Raw genomic sequence first — 23,762 nt, 5'->3', positions numbered from 1 at the left:
GAAAAAAAAAAGAAAAAATAAAATAAAAAAAAAAAAAACGCCAGACCATTTCAAAACTTTAATGGATTCCGGCAAAATTTGGCTTGACAGATGAGTTAATTTCACTGTGGGGCATCGGGACTTATATAACTCGTCCCTTTCTTCCTCTTATAGCTGACGAAGGAAAAAAAAAAGTAATATGACTGTTTGAGCCGCAGGTTAGATCAGGTCATCCCAGGCCATCCACGTACCGTCTGAAAAGGATCTTGATGCATATGAATATCTCCTCTTTTCTCCTTGTTCCCGTGGCCTTAAAAGTATCAAACAACGATCTAGACACGTGTGTAAATAAACTGACCAACATCTTGCAGTCTCCTTGAATTAACTTTTTACAGAGTGGTATATTGAGTGTATTTTTCTTTCGTGTGTCCTAAACCAGACTTAATGACAGGTAAACAGATATATAAGCAGTAGGAAGGTGTTTATTGACAGGCGTGGAAAGAGGAAATATGGTCGATTGATTGATATACTGCAGCTGAGAGGAAAGGTATTGTGAGGAATTAGAGAGAGCAGAGGAAGAGGAGAGATGAAGTGAAGGCTGGTAAGGGAGAGGAAGAGAGATGGCAGGTAAGGGGTGCATGGAGATCAAAGGAAACACAGGGAAAAGCGTACACACACACACACACACACACACACACACACACACACACACACACACACACACACACACACACACACACACACACACACACACACACACACACACACACACACACACACACACACACACACTTGTCACCTGTAGGTCATTCAGTTAATTAGCAAAATGACCCTCTCTTCTCAGAACTCGCGGCCATTGTTCTGATGGCGGCGGCGGGGGAGGCGGGAGCGACAGTGGTGGTGCTAGCGGAAAGAGAAAATTTAAATGAAAGCAACATAAACACATGCACACATTATAATTCTCTCTCTCTCTCTCTCTCTCTCTCTCTCTCTCTCTCTCTCTCTCTCTCTCTCTCTCTCTCTCTCTCTCTCTCTCTCTCTCTCTCTCTCTCTCTCTCTCTCTCTCTCTCTCTCTCTCTCTCTCTCTCTCCACAGACACTCCATAGAGGCGTCCCCAGCAAGCAGCCCCCAGCACGCCCTCGCAGGGTAACATGGGCCCCGAGTCCTGCGAAGGGGCGTAGTGCCCACCCGCGGGAGCACCCCAGGAAACCACCACCACCTAAGGACGCCCCTGTACCACCCAAGAGGCACCCCAGCACTGTAGACGCCCTTGAGAAACCCATCTCTTCCACCACTTCCTCTTCCTCCTCCTCGGACTCGTCTGACTCCTCCCCTACCAGTGGCACTCCCCAGGGTGATATACATCGCGAGGTTCCTGAAGGAGGCGCTGAAGGGGCTGTGCTGGGACGGGAGGAACTGGCGGCCATAGGGGACTGGATGACGGAGACGCGGCAGGAGCTCAGAAGGATGCGTGAAGGAGATTACATTGGGTCCTACAAACCACCGTCATTAAGTAGTGTCCTGAAGGATTTGGCGGCTGGAACGTAAGTGGTGAAGGTTTTGCTTTTGAATTTTCTTTTATTTTCAGTATTTTGAATGTTGAAATGTATTCCTTTTTTTTTTTTTGTCTATTTTATACTATTTACTTCAATTATCTGGATAGTTTTTATTGTTTATTTATTCTTTGATCAGTTTAAGAAAGTTATATTATTGATTTTTTTATTTTTTTATTTTTTTATTTTTTATTTTTTTGGTTATTGTATTCCTTAATGTTTTCTGTATAAATGTGTTGAGATTTCTTATTCATCCATCTTTCTTCGAAGTTTGGACGAGGACAAGTTTCTCATCTCAAGGAGGGTTCAGCGCTACTTCAGGGAGGCTGTACGGCGGGCCGGGGTCAGTAGTATAGTAGTAGTAGTAGTAGTAGTAGTAGTAGTAGTAGTAGTAGTAGTAGTAGTAGTAGTAGTAGTTGTTGTTGTTGTTGTTGTTGTTGTTGTTGTTGTTGTTGTTGTTGTTGTTGTTGTTGCAGCTAAAGCAGTAGTAATAATAGTGTTAACCCATCAAATGTAAAACAAGAGGAATAACCTTAAAGGAAGGAGCCTCACTACCTTCTCTTTGGCAGGAGAAGCGAGGAAAAGAGGAGAAAGAAGCGCCACCATCCTCCTCAAGCAGAACAAGACCTCCACACCCCGACCCTACCCGAGCAGCGCCCCCCTCACGCCCACAGCAACCGACTCAGCCTTCTCGACCACCACCACCTCATTCTAGTCACCCGAAGCAACCCTCTGACCATCCTCGACCACAGCGACCAAGTTCTCGTCCTCCCTCACGCCCACAAGCCCCAAAACAACCTCCTCCACGTCCACAAGTTCCAAGACAGCCTCCTCCACGCCCACAAGCCCCAGGACAGCCTGCTTCACGCCCACAAATTCCCAGGCACCCTTCCCCACCTCGTTCAAAACCCCAGGCGTCATCCCATCCCTCTACGCATCCTCAGAAGCATCCCCCATCTCGTCCACCTCTTTATCCACACACTCAGCCGTCCTCTCATCGGTCTCACCCTCATCCATCCTCTCAACCCACACCTCATCCATCTACCATGCCTCAGATTCACCCCACTACCCCGCCAGCCTCCAGACCGCATCCTGACGAAGCCCCACAACCCACAAGTCAATCACAATATCAGCCCAGCGCCCCCTCCTTCCCCGCCTATCGCCCGCCACCATTGTTCTTCCAGTTCCCCGGCGTGGCGAAAGAGAGGAGTCACAGCGAGCACATAACGAACAGAAAACGGGATGAAAAGAGGATGCAGGAAGGTGAGGGACGCGGAGGGATGCAGAGCCGCGATACTCAAATGGGTACAGCCGAAGTAGTCCCTCCGCGGCGCCAGGAAAGGACCACGAAAGACCCCAGGCCAAGTCTCCAGGTATCCACGCAAGCCTCTGTGGATATACCTCGAGGGAACACAGTTGAGAACCTCCCGGGGATCTCCATTGACCCTGTAGGAGACCAGATCACGCGAAGCCAGCGGAGGAATGTGGTGATTCAAATAACGCATCGAAGCAGTGGTGAATCCTCGCCTGAGAGTAATCGTGAAGGAGTGGCGGGACTTGGTGATAGTGATGCTGGTAGAGATGGTGGCGGTGATGGTGGTAGTGAGAGCATTGCTGGGAGTTTGGGTGGTGAAGATGATGTAAGAGGAGAAAGCCAAATAAGAGAAGATGGTGAGGAGCAAATACCTGCACAACAACCATCACCACCACCACCACCACCACCAGCCAAACCCGATGAAGCCTTACCAGCTGCCGGAGAAGAAGGCAGCCACACTCACCGCAGCATCCCACAAGACCCAGAACAGAACAACCCAACACCTGTGCCTGACGGGAAGAAGGAGGCAAACCAGCGCCCCCACAGCAGGAGTGAGTCACGGCACAACGCAGCAAGAAGGGCTGAAGGAGACGGTGACGACGAGAGACTGCCTGGTTACTTCCCGGACGTGGTGTGGAAGGAAGTAACGGTCGAGGATCAGCTGGAGGAGGATGCGGGCGGCGATGGGCAGGCTGGGCACTTCCTGCGGGAGGCCGAGGAGAGACTGCGGCTACATGACCTTCGGCAGCGCATCCTGGATAAGTGAGGGACAATTTCTGCATGTTGACTGGGAAATTACTAATGATTAAGACTTTTAAAGGATTCTGGCCAAAAGACCTTTTTTATTTATTTATTTATTTTTTTTTTCTTAATAAGGTCCCTCTCACACAAAATAAATGAACATGTAAATAAATAAATATGTGGATGTCCATCAAAATCTCATTCCTCCCCAGGCTGGTAGGTCGGCTGCAGGGGATGATCCGCAGTGGTACAGGTCCTGCAGGTACCGTGGCCGCGGGGTCTGGTGAGCACGCAGCAGCAGAAGGTCAACTGCACAGCGATGAGGCGGAGGAAGAGGAGGAGAAGCAGGAGGAGAAGGAGCAGGACGTGGATTCTCAGGTATGTCAAAATAATTACTTTGTTTTCAGGTTGTCATAATTACATGAGCTTGGCAAATCTATATGATAGGAATATGTAACTGACTCTTAAATACTCGTACATCTTCCTTGGTTAATAGAATACGTTACTTCATAGGCATACCCCTACATCAATGAATAGATCAATAGATATATTAATAGTAAATAAATAGGTAGATGAAAACTGAGTATTAAATGCATGAACGTAAAACCAGTCATTATTATGTTTCTCTTCACTGTATCTGTCTCATCTGCCTCCCTCCAGTGGGTGCTGCAGGCGACGAGGGAGGTGTTGACGGAGCTGGTGCACGAGAGGTTGGCCGCCGCCCGGAGAGAGGTGAGTGAAGGACAGATGTGTGAGACGAGGAAAGGGAGAGAGTTATAGGACGAAATGTAGATAAACTAGGTAAGCAAGTAGTACATGATAGATTGAACCAACAGATTTATACAACAAATGAATAAAACAGTACTATAGATGGTTTGATATTTGATTCATTTATTAAAGTGGGATGGAAAAAGAAAGGACATTTGATTAACGGAGTATTATTATTATTATTAGCGTTACTATTATCATAATAAGTGTTTTCATATTTTTTTTTTCCTCTCAAGGTTCGGAACAGTCAGGCCGAAGCTTCGAATTCCGAGATAGAACAAGCATCACCTCCCACAATGCCCAGCGGGGGTGAGGAAAGCGTATCATCCCCTCCACCCTCCCCCTCCCCTGCCTCACCCGCCAAATCCCCTCCCATGCAACCCTCTCCCATACATCCCTCACCTATACATTCCCCACCTATACATCCCCCACCCATACATTCCCCTCCCATACATCCCTCTCCTGCACCCACACCACCTCCCCGCTCTCCACCACCAAGAACCCCGCCCCCTTCACCCCCACGGAGGCAGGACACCCCACCCAAGTCTCCCCTCACCCCACAACTGTCAATAGAAGATAAGGAAGAGCAGAGAGAACCCGTCCCTACCCCTCCTGCCTCTCCCCCTGCCTCCCCTCCCCCAGCACCCCTGATCCCACAGACACCACCACGAAGCCCAACGCCCCCCCAGCCCAAGCCTCAGAAGATCCCAAGTCCGCAAGGCACCCCACAACAGTCCCCTAGCTATGTTAAGATCCCAGTGCAACCTGTCAGCCCTCCTTCACCCCCTTCGGCAGCGTCTCCGTCAGAAGGTGTGGGTCTTGTAGTGCCCGTGAAGACTCCCTCGCCGTCTGACGCCCCCCAAAGACCTAAAGGGTCCCCTGCAGGAGATTACGTCACACTAGTTACTCAGGGCACTCAAGCGGACTATATTGCGAGGGGACCAGTGGGTGTGGGTGTGGGTGACGAGGGCGTAGGTGTGGGTGAAGAGGACATGGGTAGTGAGGATGCCCGAAGCGTCACGTCACTTGAAACACCCTCCGTCGTGTGTCACTCATCGCTGGACGTGACTGCCTCGTCGTTAGCTGAGGTGAGTGTGTCGTTAGGTTTCTTTGAGGTAGTTTACTTTGAATTCCTTTGTTACCTTTTATTCCTTCTATTGCTCTTAGAATACTACTCTCAGTACGTTTTCCTCTTATCTTTATCCTCTTCACTCATTCATTACGTTCCTTCTGTATACATTTTTTTCTCTTCACGCTGTCTCCACCCATACTTTCTATTCCCTCTCCCTCTTACCATCTTCTCAACCCTACTCATTTCTTTCTACGTCCCTCCTAATTATCCATCTATACTCTTATCACCTCTCCTCTATTCCTTCCACATCTCTCTGAACACTCAACCCTTTATCTGTTTTTATTCTGTACTCCTACCACCTTTACACTTCTCTCTTCTAACACTCTTTCACTCTTTATCTTCTGTACCCTCATCACCTCTTTTCCACTCTCTCTTCCTGCAGGCTCCAGACATCACCTCTCAGTGTGTATCCGAAGGGGAGCTGCTGGTGTCGTCAGGAGGGGAGCCAGGCGAGTGTCCCCCTGCCCAGCATCTCCCCTCTCTGGTGTGTGGCGCGTCCTGCATCTCGTCCTCGTCACTTTGCCAGGTTAGGTGAAGGTCTTGTTGACTTTATATGGTCTCTCGTAATTGGTATATTCAAATCACACCTCATTTGAATTTTAGTTTGTAATTTTTGGATGTTTAGATTATTTTTGTTACTCTTACCGTTCATTTTATCATTTCTAGTATTTTTTTGCAATTTTATATTTCGGCCCAAGATTTTTATTAATCGTTTCACTTTTCCGCAGTGGTTATTCTTTGTTAACACTGAGAACACTGAAATATGGTTTTCTTGGACACAAACTGAAAGAATATGATGTTAATTTGGTCTCTTTTAAGTTACAAAAGTACTTCACAGACTAGAATACAAAAATGTCTAAAAATTATTGGTGATTATGGGGTTACTTGGCTTCTAGTGAAAGTGTTAAAGTTTTGGACATACTTGTTATTCAGGTATGTTGTAATAATAGATATGGTTCCTTTTCATTGATATGATTGATCTGTTGTTTTGTGTACTTACTGATTCTTGTCTTAATTTTATTTTAGTCTTGTGAACGGGAGCAGAGGTCGGATGGAGAAATAGAGGAGAGTGAGGGAATGATTGAGGAGGAGGAGGAGGAGGAGGAGGAGGGGGAGGTGACGGAGGAAAGTAGAGAACAAGACGTACAAACAAGTGAGGAAGGAAGAGTCCACTCACACACTCAAAGTAAGTAGCTCCACTCACTCGCATAACCACACAATAACCTTTAATTATTACTTATCGTTACCTTGTCATTTAATCCACTTTGAACATTCCACGTCCTGCAATACCCACTCTTAGCAACCTGCTCTCTCTCCACTCCAAAAATCTTGAAACAAACGTAATTTTAAATAATTCTTGATTACTCAGTCGAAAGTGGTACCTTCAAATGGGCCTTTATCTATCTATTTATTTATTTATTTACTTATTATTTTGTTTTACTTTCTTGTCCTTGGCCAGTACCATTATAACTATGTACTGGTTGTCTATGGCCATTTCCTCACGCCCTTGTTCCCGCACCCTCCACCTTGAAACAAACTGGCAATACATGCGTCCTGGTTTTTTCCCCCCATGCCCTTGTCCCCCACGCCCACCTTGCAACAAACTGACAGTAAATTCGTACTGGTTGTTTTAATTCCCTTCATGCCTTTGTGTCCACGCCCTCCACCTCCAGGTCCTGGCTTGTCTGTGGTAGTGGATGAAAGCTTCTCCAGCGGTGAGGCAGTGGTAAGGTCCGATGCGGTGGGTATGGCGGGTGTGGCGGGGCGAGACCCAGCCATCATTGCCCTTCAGCGCCGGAACGAGGAGTTGATGAAGAGACTAGGGCAATTTGGGTCCTTCTCCTTTCTCCTGAAGTCCAGTTCGCTGCAGCAGGAGTCCTCTTCCTCCACCGCCTCCTCTCCGTTTTCTCCCTCGTGATTTATCGCGAAGTTGATGTTTAGTTTGTATACGTAATGGTGTTTTGTCTTCCTCGCGTGCCTTGTCTTGCACTTTTTTTATTCGCATTGAAAGTAGAGTTTATATTTTCTATTTTCGGTTTTATCGCAAATCAATGCACGTAGTTATAATAGTCATGAAGTTTTAAGTCTCACTATTCGAAGTGTTTTTAATCAGTAAATAGTTGTAATGTGTTTTTAACTACTGGTTCTTCCGTGCCTTCCTTATCGTCGGTTGATGTCCTTGGGAAATTAGGATAAGGGGTTTCTTCTACTATATTTAATGTGGTCCGTCCTGTCTCTCACTCTATCTGTTCTTTATTTTTCTTGTTACTGAGTTTAGGTCGTCTCTCTAAGGGTTGTGTGGTGTTTACTTTAACTGTGTCGCGCCGGTAATTCCGTCGTTTAGCCTTAGAACGAAACTACACACGATAGTTTTAATTCATGCTATGCTAGCATACCGAAATATTTGAAATATTAGCTTGTATTTTAAAGATTCTATATATTTGAAAGCCTTTAGCGACACGGCAAAATGAGTTCATAATGTGTCCACTAAAGTTAAGTGTTTTTAGGATAGAATAACAGTGTAGTTCTCTTATTGAGTCACTGACCGTCAGAATTAAAGACATGCAGCATTTAGAGAAAGTTTCATTTATATTAGAAATTATGGTTTTTAACAATGAGTAAGGAGTTTTAATATATTCATTGGAGATTAATGTGTTTTTAATATAGAATAACTTAGATCACAGAATGATGCCTTATTGGAGTAATGGTTGCCTCCTTGCCTTGTGTTTTCACAGTGATTCGATTTTTTTTTTTTTTTTTTTTTTTTACTGATTTTGTTGAACGTGTCACGGAAATGTAATTTTGTACCACTTTGTGCATTTCTGATTCCTTTTATTTGTCGCTGATCAAGTTCACTTCATATTTTTAGATGAAAATAACACGAACTTCCACATAGTGATTCCGAGGTTCGAATCAGCGTTCGAAACACTTGCCTCACACGTATAGCCGCTGTGATAATTGCTTTGAATCCTAAGTCAATATCACGAACTATTTTCTCTATTAACGTGTATTTTATAGATATATCAAACGTAAAACAACACGCCTTCAGTGTACAAAAAATAGATTAAGAGTAAAAATTGAAGATTCAGGTGATATCTAGCAGTTCTGTTCACCAGCCGGCGTCAACCCACTCACCCACACACGCACTTCTCCACTCGGCGAGGAGCAGCAGGTAAATGTGGATGGCAGCCGCTTTTTTTCCAGTATCCAGTTTTTTTTTTTTTTTTTTTTTGTGGTGACCAGCTGAGCACACAAGCGTTATCCCGGCGTTCTGCAGCCCACGTCACAATACTCAGGTAAGTCAGTGAAGACGCATTGTATTGGAATTAGTTGTGTAGCTAAGAGGTGATTATCTTGATTTATTTTACGTGCTTGTTAGTTTTAATTCAGATATATAGACCTTCGGATGTTTGTGACTCGTATAGAATTATAGAAACCTGTTATTTATTGAATTCATGTAAAGTGAATGTGAAAAAGTTAGTCCAAATAATTACAAATTGAATACCTGTTGCCTTGTTATACCATCACAAGGTTCAAACACCCGCACGTGCAGGTGTCAGTCTTTCGTGGTAATTTATGTTTGTGGAAATATTTTGTTGCGGTGCTGTGAGTGAAGGTGATTGTGTAAATGATGAGTCGGTCATTAATAAATGTTCGTACATCATGGTGTTATTGGGGTACTGAGTACCTATTGTACCTGGTTGTAAATGACTTCTGAAATATCGGTAGGAAGAAAATTAATTACAATTATTTGAAGGTGAGAAACGAAGAGGGAAAGGAGGCCGTTATTGAAGTAAGTTTTATCAAAGCTCTGCTTAGAAAATTAATGGTACAATTGTAATGGGACTGAAATAGTTTTAGAAATAGATAAGGGATATGTGTACAATGAAGTAATTCTCTTGGGTAGATGCAAGAAACAAGACAACACTTACACATTTTCTTTTTTAATAACCAAAAGAACATTGTCCTGCATACCTTACCTTACCGCTGTGCCATATCCTCCAGGACGTCGGCAACCATCTTTATCTGTCTCTTACAGCTTTAATGAACCGCCTGCCTGTCTTTCCTCCCCATGCAAGCTTCAGTAATCCCTCCATGCATTTAATTCTCGGCGCCCGTCTTCCTCTGCCTCCCTCCATCACTCATAGGCCCGATTTTTTAAATGTTGGTGTTAGTAAATCCCACCAACAAGCCCCACATCTTATCTTTTACTAACTTTGCAAATGCGTGTTTTAAACTCGGGGAAGGAGACACGACGTGGTGTTAGAACCCAACACCAACACCACTCTTTGCTGAAGTGTCTCAGTGCCTGCCAAAGCAATCAGCTGACCAGTGCTTTAGTTTTCCTGCCTAAACAGTCTACATTGAACAGTGTATTCACACACACACACACACACACACACACACACACACACACACACACACACATATATATATATATATATATATATATATATATATATATATATATATATATATATATATATATATATATATATATATATATATATATATATAAAGGGTATAAATGGGCAGATTTTCTCTCAAGCATGTTTCATTAAAGGTGATGGCAAGCTCTGCATTTATTATTTTCAAGGTATATTCTCTATACCATAGCAGTGTCTTGTATTCTTTTTCAAGACTGCTTATTGTTTGGCCGTAGCTAACCATGGATGCTGGATCCGGATTTCGGGTCCCTTGACCCTTCTTCAGTAGCTCTCACCGCAGAGGACAACCACCAGCTACTGAAGAAGGGTCAAGGGACCCGAAATCCGGATCTAGCATCCATGGTTAGCTACGGCCAAACCATAAGCAGTCTTGAAAAAGAATATGACACTGCTAAGGTATAGAGAAAATACCTTGAAAATAATACATGCAGAGCTTGCCATCACTTTTAATGATATATATAATTTTCCTATTTGTAGTTGGGGCTGTACATTTTCTAATGTCAAGTTGTTTAAGTGTACCAGCAGGTGAGAGCCTCTCCTCAGAGAGGCATGTGAACGAATTTTGCCATTCCCTGGGAACAACTCTGGGAACCCTCATGTCCTCAGCTTGATGCACAAGATCAAGGAGTTATAGATATGCTGCAAATACATGCACTGAAAGTTTTCCAAGTTTTCAAAACTATATTAGAAATGTTTCTTAGTTGACAACTACTGTAGTTAGTTTGGAATCAGGTTAGAGTCTCCTGCTTGTGATTAGGAGGTTAATTGACAAGAGTATCAATCAATCTGGAAAAAGTGGTGGTAATATTGTAGTCTCCTTTCCAACAATTATTATTGGTTGTTTTAGTTCCATTCTTTCCCAGACATTTGAATAAATGTAAAACATAGCAGAGGGGGGGAATGCCAGCACCCCCCTTTAACTCCCAAGCACTATTCAGATGTCTTCAAAAGAATGGAACTAGAACTATCAGTAATAACGAGGAGAACGGTCTCTAGAATATTACCATAGTGGCTTCATATTGAAAGTGATGATATGTAGCACCAACTTGCCAGCCACCAGGGAGCCTACAGTCTCCTATGCCTGTAGCATATATACTCTTTTCATTTGCTTATCCAGTTCAAAATTTCACTCTTTCAATATGTGCTATATACAATTAAATACAATTTTTTCTAACTATTAGGTAATGGTGTTTGTTAGCCCAAGCTTGATAAAGCCCAGTTAGAGCATATAATAGGTTTCTGACTAAGAATAACTATAATTTAATGTTTTATGCATTGAAAAACACTTCAATGTTGCAATTATGTGAAGGTTGCAATTATGTGAAGATGTAAATCTTGGAGAGGTGATGGAAATTGACAGCTCTTTCAATCTGGCAGGTGATCTGCATGAGGTAAACAAAACCATAACTCACATGGGTAAAGGTGCCTGAATACATGCATTTATAAATTAATCTCTTGCTTACAAGGATGGATACTATTTTCCTTTAACACATGAGTATATTGATGTATCATATTTTAAACATAACTTTCAATCACACATGAATTGTGAATATCCTTGGTGTTTCTTGTTGGGGAGGGGTGGGGGACACCAGGAATTATTTAAGGGACCTTTGGCATCTCCAACGAGTTGACACTAACACCAAGGTTTAAGGAAACAAAACGCACTAAGAATCAGCTACATTGGTATTAGTAACTACTAACACCACATTTAAAAATCTGGGGCATGATCAGATCCTCCAGCCCTTTTCTCCTCATTACATGGCTAAAAAACCTCGGCTGTCTTCCTCTTGCCACCCTCATCAACTTCCTCCTCTCCCCACCATCTCCAGTACTGCTTCATTCATCATTCTTGCCATCCATGGTATCATCCTCCTCCACAACCACATCTCCATCACTTCTTATCTCTACCATCTCCATTGACAATGACCACAAATGGGTTTTCTAATCTTTTTACTATCTCCACTGACAATGACCACAAATGGGATTTGATCAAACTTTTTTCTGTATTGATAGCTTCCTGTTTGTCAACATGCTCCTCATATTATGAAGTGCATTATTTGCTATTCCTATATCACGCATTAGAAATACTGTATTTGTATACCTCACTGGGTTCAATCTTATATTAACATTGCTTCAAATGAAAGGTGTTGCTGCATGAAATGTTAGTGTGTGAAGTAGCCAGGTCTTAAGTGTCTGCTTACCATTAGCAACACCTACTTTGACATATGAATTGACCAGGAAAGAGTTTATTTATACACAAGGAACTTTTCTCAAAGAAATACAAGTAACTCAACAAAGATTTATTACTGTTAGCAGTGAAGGCTTAATTCTTCAGGTAAGTCATTGTCTTACCTGGCCTCACCTGCTCGTCTCAATGATGAGTGTATTTCTGAAGAAATACCATTGAGTTAGTCAAAATAAACCTAATATACCTAAGAAGGCATATATTGATATGTTCCCAACCCTATAAGCATCCCAACTCTAGCAATACTTCAGCACAGAAGTAAGCTGAATTTACTGTATATTGTCTAATAACAAGAGATTAAAAAGGCTATCTGGCAAAATAAGTACCTGGAAAATGATAAAAAGACTTTGGTAATGTACTTGTGTTGGGCATTAAAGCTTGAGTTAGTCTGGCACCAGAGTACCTGGTGGTTAGGAGACTTACCAGTTAAAAGGTTTTAGACAAGACGCGACATTTCTGGTACCAAGTGTAAGACGCCAGTCTCGTTCTAAAAATAACCGAGGCAGGCCAGGTGCCCTAACTAGCTGCGTGAGCCCAAGGGCCACTATCACAGGCGCCTGCACACGGCACCGTCTAACTATCACACTGTGGCCGCTGCCACACTTACGAATAATTAAAAATATACAAAATTATATACACACACTGTACACATCACTTCTTTTCCTTTGTATTATCAGGACTATCTGGGAAGAACACTTTGGTGATCACAATGTCGCCGGTGCTGAGAGTCTGACACCCAGTGTCAGCCCTGCTGGCAGAGGACTGAGGGGAGGCACCTCCGTGCTGGTGCTGCGGCACGGTGTGAGGGGAGGAGGAGGGGGCAGTCCCATGGCACGGGCAGCAGCAGGGGGCTGGTGGGCTAATGCTGCTGGGTGCTGCAGGCGAGGACGCCCCAGAGCCCTGAGTGGCGGCCGCCAGGATGGCCTCCAAGCGGTCAATCTTCTCCAGGCGATCCATGGCCTCATTGCTCAGCACCTGATCCACCATATTCATGCTGGTGGTGAGGGATGGGGAGCCCCCATACCCATCCCCCTCAGCCTCACCATTGCAGCGTGGGGACAGCAGGCCTCCACCAGAGCCCCCTGAGCCTCCAGATCCCACACTGCTCAAGCTGGGGAACTCGGCGTCCTCCATGCCCTCTCGGTCATCGTCGTCATCATCATCACTGTTGTCATCCTCATCTTCCCCGTTCTTGTCTGGAGATTCGTCCCTGTTGGAGCAGAGTGATTACCAAGTGAGCCAGAGAGGGATGGACAAGAACCATGGACTACTAAAGTCTTGTCCCACATGGAGGTAGGGTTTCTTCTCCCTAACCAACTTGAGAATTCTCAATCATTGCTAGTTTTAACTCAAACGTGTAAAGAATCCTCATTTTGAAACGTGTAAATAATCCTCATTTTGAAAATTATCCTAAATCCTAATAAGTAATCTTCCTTCATTTGCATAATTGCATACTCATCAGTTACTTCATTTGCATAATTGCATACCTCAGCAGTAGCAAAATTCTAAGGCACTAACAAATTCAGAGCATTGCAAGTACACATATTCTAACCTGTACATAATTGCATACCTCAGCAGTTGCAAAATTCTAAGGCACTAACAAATTCAATGCATTGCAAGTACACATGTTCTAACCTGTACAAGTGAAAGGATTAAAAAAAATAAATAAATAAAATACAAAATAAAAGCCTTCAAACAACCTGACCAAGTGGGAGTTACCTTTCCTTTTTACTCTGCAGGCGTTCCAGCTTCTTAGCGACTTTGTACGAGCCTTCCAGCTTCTCCCGCTCCTCATCGCTCAGCTCAAGATACCTGTGGGGATGCCAAGTGTTAGTTTCTTTAAGGATTTTGGTAGTTTCTTGAGATATATGCATGTATGATCTATAGTTTACCTTGCGAGATAGTGAAGAATTTGTTCATTTTGTTTTAAGTATCACTAGTTATCATGGTATTTTAAGAATCACTAGTTATCATGGTGACATCCTTTTTCAATATATTCTAGTGCATAGTTAAAGTAAAACAGAACTGATAGTATATTTTATAGTATTTTATAAGGAGGAAGGGATAGTGAAAGAGAAAGGACCATATATTTTGTAAGGAGAGAGGGAGAGTGAGAAAAAAGGATCATATATTTTATAGGGAGAGAGGGAGAGTGAGAAAGAACATCAGAGTAAGAATGAAGTACAGGATTGGAGCAATTGAAGACATCTTTGCTAAGTTGCAACTAATAGGCATCTCAATGTCAATGATGCCTAAGTCAGCCTTCAATAATGCATTGTGGCTGACAGTGTCTAGCTCGAGAAATTGGTTTTATAAAAAATTAACCATGTTACAATTTTGTCGTATTTCCCAGAGTCAAAGACGTTCCTAATTTGTATTTGAATTTTCCCACAGAATGGTGTGAGGCAGCAGGCAGTCCTTGGGGGAATGACTTGTGAGCAAGAGTTGCTTGCTATTCTACACGTAAACCGTCTCTTACTGCTGCTGCTATACATTCATTATTAGTATAGTAATGAGTTCACCATGTGGTATCACCTGCAAGAACATGGTAGGTATGGGGTCATGGTACTCACATTCTCAAAACATGCAGCTAATCTAACAATATGTAATTATTAGAACTGTTTCTGGCAAATACCAGCCATCAATGTCCTGTTGCATATAAAGTACTCTTCCAAGGGAAGACCTTCCCCATTCTGCAATGAGATTCACTATCACTGCATGACTAATTTCACATGTCATTTTTCAAGATCTGTTTTGAAAAATGTATGTCAGGAAATACTGAAATTTACTTTTAACTACTTTACTTTGCTTCTCATCTTGGGTGACCTTGATGTGTGTGTGTGCTGATGACTGACTTGCACTGATGGTTTCAAAATTGGTGTCACCGTCCACTCCTTTCAGCCATGGCACCTGAGCTTGGTGCTAATGTGCTGCTGCTCACTGCTTATTTTCTATTCACTCCACTCACCAGGTATGTTTTATTCAGTGTTGGGCAATGAATGACAAGCAGATAACTTGCTCCCAATAAAGGGTGTGTTTAATATCTCAGCCAGAATCCATAAAATGTTCAATTTGTACTTTTGCTTGCTTTGTGTAATTTTAAAATGAAATTTGATGATTTCTGGCTTGTCTCTCCACACCATGATGCCTAACAACAATAATAATACTCAGTTTAAGACCGTTATTCATTGACGAATTTCTTTTCTCCTCCATAGGCTTGATACTGGGACTACTGTGAATACTGGTTAATTTCATATCTGCTGCTGCCACCATTGGAGAAAATTTTGTCCAAGGTTACTACTATTTTAAACTTTGAAGCGTCACTTGTGTGTTAGACTCGTTGGCTGGCTGTGATGCTGGTGATGGATGAGCTGCTGCATTATGTGATAAGAGTTTGAAGGACTCCCCAATTGGTTTGCTTTATTTTTTTTAATAAAATTTTTCTGACCAAGATGGAGACTCTTTGAAGTAAATAAATTTAGCCTGAGAAACAAAAAAAGTATTGACCCCCTTTTTCTTTTGCAAGAACTGAGAGCTATTATTATATGTTATTATAGTGAGTAAACATTTGGGGAGCAGGAAGGAGTAGTAGTCATTGGGACACTGGCCTGACTGAACAAAGCCTGAATTACATTCATGCAAAAAGTCTTGTGAAAATGTCACCACACACGCGACTGATACAATCAATAAGCTGCTTTGTGAATAATAGAGGAGACCTGAGAATGCTACCATATTTTTAATATTTCCCAGGAAACTAAGAATTTCCAATCTAGATCTTTCAACACGAGCTTGCTTATCAAGTACGAGTAAACGGCAAATATAGTAGCATTCTCGGGTCTCCTACTCTATTATTCAAAAGAATGCTTATTGATTATATCAGTTGTGTGTGATGACATTTTCATAAGACTTATGCAATGCGTTAGAAAAAGGCAAATAAATGTAACTAAGGTTCAGGAATGTCCCAGTGACCCATAAGACACCTGATGGAAGCCTCTACACAAAATGCCACAGAATGCTCTTAATGAACATTCCCAAGGCAAGGCACACAGTGTGAGCACTGACCTGAGTAGTCTGATCTCTCTATTGGAAAGAACGATGGCGCGGGCCTGAGTGGTTGCAAGCTTAGTCTTCAACTCTGCCACTTCTGTTTCAATCTTACGTTGTTTCTTCTTTTGCTTGACTTCTTCAGGCTGTATTAAGGCTTCAACCTGTTCCCTGCACAGCTCCTCAAACAGGGGCATCAGGGCTGGGTCCAACTGCCTGCAAACCAACAACCCTTATTATCATAGCTCTGAATATGTGTGGATGAAAACTTATATGGTGAATATTTAACCTGTGTGTGAATGGAAACTTGTTCTGGTGAACATTTAAACAATATATCACCAAATATGCCTTGCTAATTCTGAATACTTTTACATGAATTGTATAAATGTGTGAATAAAAGACAAAGACCCCTATCAAATGAATATAGCACTGAATTGTTGGATAATTGAGAGACAGGGAGGAGCATGAAAAATTAATGTAAAGAGATGAGCAATTTGAGAAGCTTCCATGATGACTACCTTAAGACATTCCCCAAGAGCAGACAGTGGGATGGAGAAAAAGTTTCCCATGGAGCAGACAGTGGGATGGACAAATAAAGTTCCTCATCTGAGCATCTTTCATACAGTAACAATTGCATTATAATTCTAAGCAAAATGTTTCTCTTCTTCAATGAACTGATGAACTATTTGGACAGATGCATAGGATAGTGGTACCTGCAATACAGACTTTCTTTTTCCCCACTAGCACTGGACTGATACACTGAACAACTTTGGGTTAATCAATAAATATGTTGATAATATCTTGACAAGATGGAGTGTACAGTGACTGCAAGACTCTCCCTGCCTAACACTCTCAAGGCAGCACTCACTTCCTCATTGCATCATACACAGTGGGTACGAGAGCCACCACGTCGTAGGCAGCGTAGATAATCATGTCTTCTGTGAGCGGCCGGCGTGCCCAAAACCTCTGGTCCCGACGGTACACATTCTTCATCTGTGGACAAAACAACAGAATAGTCCCAGGCAACATCCCTTCCTTTCACTGAATAAATGGTGTCTTCTCAGGACCTACAGAACAATCTTGAGGATGGGGGAGGCATGTTAAATCCCAATCTTTGATGGCATACATACTCAATTTGTGAGTTTTGTTACTACACACATTTTTTTGAGGCATCACTAGGACCTTCTATCTGGTAGCACCACAATGCATCATCACCCTTTGCATTCACTCATCTTATTTTTTCATAACTGTCTCATCTGTGCCATAACCATGGAGTCGATCGCAGCATTGGTATCAATTATAAGCGTACCAGTTTGTTAATCATTTCCAATTAATTTAATAATAATGTAAATTTTACTTCCATCACTCATGATTTCAACACTTTAATTATTCCATCCATACAGTATCAATTAAACCCGGGGGAATATTACACAGCCCTGCCTCACTCCTGCCTGCACATTTCACTGTTGCAACGCTATAAAATAATTTGGCTACGATTAATAACTCACCTCCCACACCATATAATGTCATAACCTCATAGAGCCAATTCAAATTAACTTGGTAATTAATTTTTGCTTCCCAGTTCAAAAGGGGAGCAGCATACATGTTAATTCAATGTTATTGCCAGGATTCTTAATAATGAAAACCACTACTACTGACTGACCCACAAACCCTTCTGGCTTGTTATGTCCCCTACTCACTCCAGGGACTCAGCAGGCAGCTGGGTGACAGTAATCACCACCCTGGGGATCAGAGTCTGGTCATGCCACTCCCCCAGCACTGTGCCACCACAACACCATTCAACTAAGCTACACAAGAAAATAAAGAATACACAAATAGCTGGGGAAATACATTAAACTGGACACTAAATATATTTAAAGTTGAGATGCATAATGATGTGTCTGTTGATGTATGAAGGAAAACCTGGCACAAAAATTAGTATGCTCTAAAATTTCAAAAGCAAAAACTATTGATTAACATTCTATTGTGAGTTTAATTCTTGCTAAAACCTTGAGGGATACTTAAGTACACTATCTATCCATCTCAAAAGTACATTATAATGACAACTATTTTGGAGTAGTTCTCAAGTCTTACTAAACTATTGCCACAAACCCTCTGGCTTCACTGCTGTGAACAAACTTACTACATACTCACTACCTCTTCACCTACACTGTGTACAGAGAACACAAAAATAGTTAAATAATAAGAAACTGAAGGCAACTTGGCAGCATACAAACAAGACAGAAAGAAGAGGCTTTAGGCTGACCACAAGCTGCCATGGCTGCCTGGCCACTGCTGTCTGACACACTAATCCCCAGCCCTACCATTGCTGGGATGCTGCTTCACACACCAGCAAATATAAGTGGCTCCTCAGAAAGATTTACTTGTCCTATGACACCCACTGCAGGTTTTATGGAAATAATCTTAGCCTACTAGTTTTGAGACAGTAACTAATTATTTCTGGGCAAAGTTTTTTTTTTTTTTTCCACAAATCGTGATGTATTCATTTAAAAGACCTGAAGTGAAATTGATGCACTGAATTAATCTAAACAATCTAACTTGGCCTAGTTCATGGATGGACACACTTATTTTACATCAATACTATCTCTCACACCTACTGTTTACTTTTTTTTTTTTTTTTATACCAAATCCTCAGATATTTGAAATGAGATGTCAGATTCTGTGAGACGATTGTCAGCTGATCAGACTTAAGATTGGGAGCTCATACCTACACAAGGTTAACTGGCTCCTCACCATGACTACCCACACTGATTGTATGACGTGGCAGGTCCAGTAGTGCGGCGTACCAGGCAGTGGGGGGGAGGGACGGGCACTCACCTGGTCCTTACGGGGATTAACAGGGGCGTTGTAGGAACGGCAGAGTGTGTTCAGGGACACATTCTTGACTTTGTACACTGGCTTGCCCGTCTCCTGCTGCTGCAACACTGCATGCGCCGCCTGCAAGATGAAGGTGCGCTTAGTTGGTCATGACAAGGCAGGACGGGGATGCAAAGAGAGTAACAATGCAATGTCTGTAATAACTCCTAGGTATGATGAAGCTGAAGCTACCTGTTGCTGCTGCGAGGAAAGCACTTAGGCAGTGGACGCCCAGCTTTTCCTTAGAAACTCAATCAAGGACTAGTCATTCCTTTACTGGTGTCCATGTCCTTATCAACCGCGTCCCGTCACCCACTAGCTGGCTGTGACGAAAGGAGTCTCCTGTCTCACTCTCAGTGCCCCTGCCACACGATAAGTGGAAGTGTGGACAAAGAAATTGAAGGAATCCAACCCCCTTTGTTTCCTGATTAGCCATTGACAAAGGATTGAAACTGAATCCATCTTCTTTTGTTTACTGCGTTCATCCTCTTCTGTTTGCCGAGTTATTACTGAATCATTAAACCTCTCACATGGGTGGCTGCTCCACACACGCTCCTTATCATCTGAGCGTGTCGTGGCCATGAAGCCTCTGCCTCCCCCATGCTGCACCTTGGCCGGCCAGTCTTGCCCTCTGCCCACCTCACGCAGTTACGCAACACAAGACTGGCAGGAAAGCAGCTTTGCATTTTCCCTTCTTATACGGAAAGGAGATATGCCATGGATGACGTGGCAAATTTAGAGAGAAAAGAGAGAGGAGCAAAAGTCAAGTGAATGGCATTTCCAGAGATGAAAATACGAGGGAAGGTAAAGAAATCCGAGCTTGGGTGAGATCAACAGAGTCCGGATGTCCTGGCGGTGACCACAGGAACCTGAATGAAACAAAGAACCCCGCGGCACCACAACAGAATGAATAAAAATGGTCTGTGCTCCATACTGGTATTACCTCATCCATTAATCCGTATGTGTATTCAAGGTGGGAGAGGACAGAGATGACCAGAGCCAGGGACAAAGTTGGGCAGCGGACATCCCTCCCTGTGGACTAACCTGTGTATCGAAGACGTGCCGAAGGGTGACTCCGAACTGGTGGTAGAGGGCGCCAGCGTCACCCCGGCAGTCGTGAGCAACCTGCAAGGCAACACACCTCTGTTAGACAACGACACACACACACACACACACACACACACACACACACACGGAAAGGCAGCAGTGATGTAACTAACGCAAGGATTCAAGTGTCGGAGTAGGAGCAAGAGGAGGAGGAGGCAGGGATGAAGGATTGCCTCACACAGGGCAGGCAGCGTGACGGTGCGACATAAAGAACCTTCCCAGGATGTTCTCCCATTCCGCCCCGCCCCGCCCCATCCCACCCATCTCCTTCCCTCCCCCCCAACCCCCTCACCCCCTCACCGCCTCATCCCACCCTTACTTTCCCCGCCCAACCCTACCAGACTGTCCTGCCGCGCCCCAAACTTCTCCTGTGCATCTCCCAGCGTCCCCAGACCATCCCAACCCGCACACCTGTACATGAGCGCTCCCTAACACACCTGAGAGAGAGATAGCCAGCCTCTGCCATTCCTGACACACCTGAGTCACGGCAAGACATTTAAGACATTTCCTTCAGGTGTTCAAGGCGAGTCTCACGGGTCACCTGGCCAGGGATGGGTAGCCAAGTACTCCGTGTTACCTGTGTGTGTGTGTGTGTGTGTGTGTGTGTGTGTGTGTGTAAAGCCACGCAGGTACTTACACCAAAACAAAGGCAGGAGGATAAACGACACCAGGGACTTAAAAGGGATAATCGTAAATAAAACACGAGTAATAAAAACAAATAGGATGAAAAGTAATCAACACCGTAAACTTCAAATAGAAAACGAGGGACGTGTACGGATGGGAGACTAAAAAGAAAATAGAAAATAGAAATATGGCTAGCTGGTGTGCATCATTCAGCATGCGCACCGTGATGGAAGTGTCCAAGGTTCGAATCCGGATGTACCCAGCGCGTGGAGAGAGGGTGAGAGAGAGGGAGAGGGACGCGTACACTCTCCCTCAATTCAACTCACCCTCCCTCTTCCCCTGCCTCACCTCACTGCCCACTTATACACTATTCATGAGTGTTGGGTGTAGGTCTGAATTGCGATCTGGAGGAGGAGGAGGAGGAGGAGGAGGAAGAGTGCGAATAATGCGTAAGAAAGAGGTTCACTCACACCCTTTCTCTTCTTGCTCTTACACAAACACACACACACACACACACACACACACACACACACACACACACGGCCTGCCTAAAGGAATCTCCCACGAGTCTCCATCTTCGCAGCTCAGTAAGAGGAGATATGTTGGTGAAAGCGACACACACACACACACACACACACACACACACACACACACACACACACACACACACACACACACACACACACAGTAAGACAAATAATGATCCCGCAGCACTAAGAAATCTCTCTCTCTCTCTCTCTCTCTCTCTCTCTCTCTCTCTCTCTCTCTCTCCCTGGTGATGAGGACAGTGAGAGTGGCGTGGGTGGAGAGAGGACATGTAGGCAATGGATGTGGTGAAGTGGAGGTAGTGTGGTGGTGGGGGACACGCCTCCAGCAAACTAGACAGCCAGCCAGCCAGCATGCCGCCCTCCCCCAACAAACCCCCACCACGACCCCACCAAGACCCCACACCCACATCCACTACCCTCCCCTATCACACCACCACTCCACCAGACAGCATCCCAGACGAAAGGACAACACCATCATCACCGCCACCACGCCAGCACAACCTCCTTCTCCTGCTCTTCGATGAGACACTCCGATATGGTGAAAAACGATTAAATTAGTAGCGGAACCGGATGCACGCTTACCTAAGACAGGTGTTTGCGTGGTCTGTACGGCAGGAACCTTGCAATGGGTAGCAATAATTCAAGAGGAGGAAGAAAAAAAAACAAGAGGAGAAAGGGAGAGGCAAAAGGAAAAGTGCTTGTGCAGACGGAGAAAGGGGAAGTGGAGTAGGAGGAGGAGGAGAGAGGAGGAAACTGGTTCATGTACGAGCGTTGGAGAGAGGGAGAGAAAAAGAGGGAGAGAGAAAAAAATGGCGGTCACACAAGATACAAGTGGGGGCAACCGCAGGATAGCAGCAGCAGCCGGAAAAGGAGGAGGAGGAGGAGGAGGAGGAGGAGGAGAAAAGGAAGAAAAATGAGACAGGAGCAACAAAATATTTCCCATTCATTCTAGAAACACACACACACACACACACACACACACACACACACACACACACACACACACACACAGGAGGAGAAGAGAAACAAGATAAAGGAATACAATTATCCAAGAGTTACAAACTGAAAGTGTAGAAGGTGGCGAGGAGGAGGAGGAGGAGGAGGAGGAGGAGGAGGAGGAGGAGGAGGAGGAGGAGGAGGAGGAGGAGATTCAAGGTCATGATGAGTCTGGGGTCAAATGCTCTACTGTCCCTCAGGCGTAAAAGGTAATTCTCTCTCTCTCTCTCTCTCTCTCTCTCTCTCTCTCTCTCTCTCTCTCTCTCTCTCTCTCTCTCTCTCTCTCTCAAAAGGCCTATCCATAAACAGACACGCATCAAACACCCCAAACACTCACGCTCGTTCGTATGTTCGTCTTTTAATTAAATACTTCAGAGCAGGATCTAAACACTGTCATTACGTTTCATATCACACACACACACACACACACACACACACACACACACACACACACACACACACACACACACACACACACACACACACACTAATTAAACAGATTTATTGCCGCCTCTCTCACGCCTCTTTCACTCTCCCGTCTGTTCGTATCTGCGCCGCCCCCTCCCCGCCCCCTCCTTACTCTCACCTCTCCCTCTTACTCTCCCCGCCCACCCATCCTCCTTACCTGTGCCTTCACGCCCCTCACTTCGGTATCTACCTGGCAAGTCTTACCTGGCCGAGTTGCATAATCAATACTGGGACACCGCGACTCTCTCTCTCTCTCTCTCTCTCTCTCTCTCTCTCTCTCTCTCTCTCTCTCTCTCTCTCTCTCACTCAAACACACGCACACTCACAAATAAATGAAATATACTCCCAAACACACACACTTATGTTACTACTACTACTACTACTACTACTACTACTAATAATAATAATAATAATAATAATAATAATAATATATAATAATAATAATAATAATAATAAAAATAGAAAATTTCTCCTGCTTTTCGAATACAAAGCACAATAGCCTCGAGCAAAACTCTCTCTCTCTCTCTCACCTCTCTCTCTCTCTCTCTCTCTCTCTCTCTCTCTCTCTCTCTCTCTCTCTCTCTCGTTGCTCACATTCTGCATCTGATTCCATTAACAAGTTCCAGGGGGAGGATGGGAAGCATATGAATGAACGTGTGTGTGTGTGTGTGTGTGTGTGTGTGTGTGTGTGTGTGTGTGTGTGTGTGTGTGTGTGTGTGTGTGTGTGTGTGTGTGTGTGTAAAGGCACATGATGTATATGCATTTTCCATTTACGTGTCCTGTCGTGTGTGTGTGTGTGTGTGTGTGTGTGTGTGTGTGTGTGTGTGTGTGTGTGTGTGTGTGTGTGTGTGTGTGTGTGTGTGTGTGTGTCAATCATTGTGAGCGAAAACCTTTTCATCTTTATGACCTCGGGTTGA

At 44.0% G+C, this 23,762-nt stretch overlaps 2 protein-coding genes and 1 long non-coding RNA gene across 3 annotated transcripts in view; 2 read left to right on the top strand and 1 right to left on the bottom strand.

Moving 5' to 3' along the window:
- LOC135107970 (SH3 and multiple ankyrin repeat domains protein 1-like) overlaps positions 1-8,068 on the top strand; it is a 51,141-nt gene extending 43,073 nt beyond the window's left edge. The window contains exons 3-11 of the mRNA XM_064018466.1: positions 1,075-1,523; positions 1,803-1,875; positions 2,102-3,609; positions 3,801-3,966; positions 4,249-4,320; positions 4,593-5,444; positions 5,871-6,014; positions 6,515-6,674; positions 7,162-8,068. Of these exons, the coding sequence (XP_063874536.1) occupies positions 1,075-1,523; positions 1,803-1,875; positions 2,102-3,609; positions 3,801-3,966; positions 4,249-4,320; positions 4,593-5,444; positions 5,871-6,014; positions 6,515-6,674; positions 7,162-7,406 (3,669 nt within the window). The 3' untranslated portion in view covers positions 7,407-8,068. The remainder of the gene's footprint in view (positions 1-1,074; positions 1,524-1,802; positions 1,876-2,101; positions 3,610-3,800; positions 3,967-4,248; positions 4,321-4,592; positions 5,445-5,870; positions 6,015-6,514; positions 6,675-7,161) is intronic.
- Positions 8,069-12,221: 4,153 nt separating this feature from the next.
- LOC135107971 (egalitarian protein homolog) overlaps positions 12,222-23,762 on the bottom strand; it is a 59,530-nt gene continuing 47,989 nt past the window's right edge. The window contains exons 3-8 of the mRNA XM_064018467.1: positions 20,147-20,227; positions 19,064-19,183; positions 17,094-17,218; positions 16,244-16,441; positions 13,901-13,993; positions 12,222-13,391 (exon numbers count right to left, since the gene is read on the bottom strand). Coding sequence (XP_063874537.1) covers positions 12,833-13,391; positions 13,901-13,993; positions 16,244-16,441; positions 17,094-17,218; positions 19,064-19,183; positions 20,147-20,227 — 1,176 coding nt within the window. The 3' untranslated portion in view covers positions 12,222-12,832. The remainder of the gene's footprint in view (positions 13,392-13,900; positions 13,994-16,243; positions 16,442-17,093; positions 17,219-19,063; positions 19,184-20,146; positions 20,228-23,762) is intronic.
- On the top strand, positions 15,016-15,606 carry LOC135107973 (uncharacterized). The gene is made up of 2 exons (XR_010272076.1): positions 15,016-15,152; positions 15,397-15,606. It is a non-coding gene; the product is annotated as an uncharacterized LOC135107973 (long non-coding RNA).

This window comes from Scylla paramamosain, chromosome 16 (genome assembly GCF_035594125.1).
Source record: "Scylla paramamosain isolate STU-SP2022 chromosome 16, ASM3559412v1, whole genome shotgun sequence".
Lineage (NCBI taxonomy): Eukaryota > Metazoa > Arthropoda > Malacostraca > Decapoda > Portunidae > Scylla > Scylla paramamosain.
The sequence above is the reverse complement of the archived record's forward strand: the minus strand, read 5'-3'. Positions and strand labels throughout refer to the sequence as shown.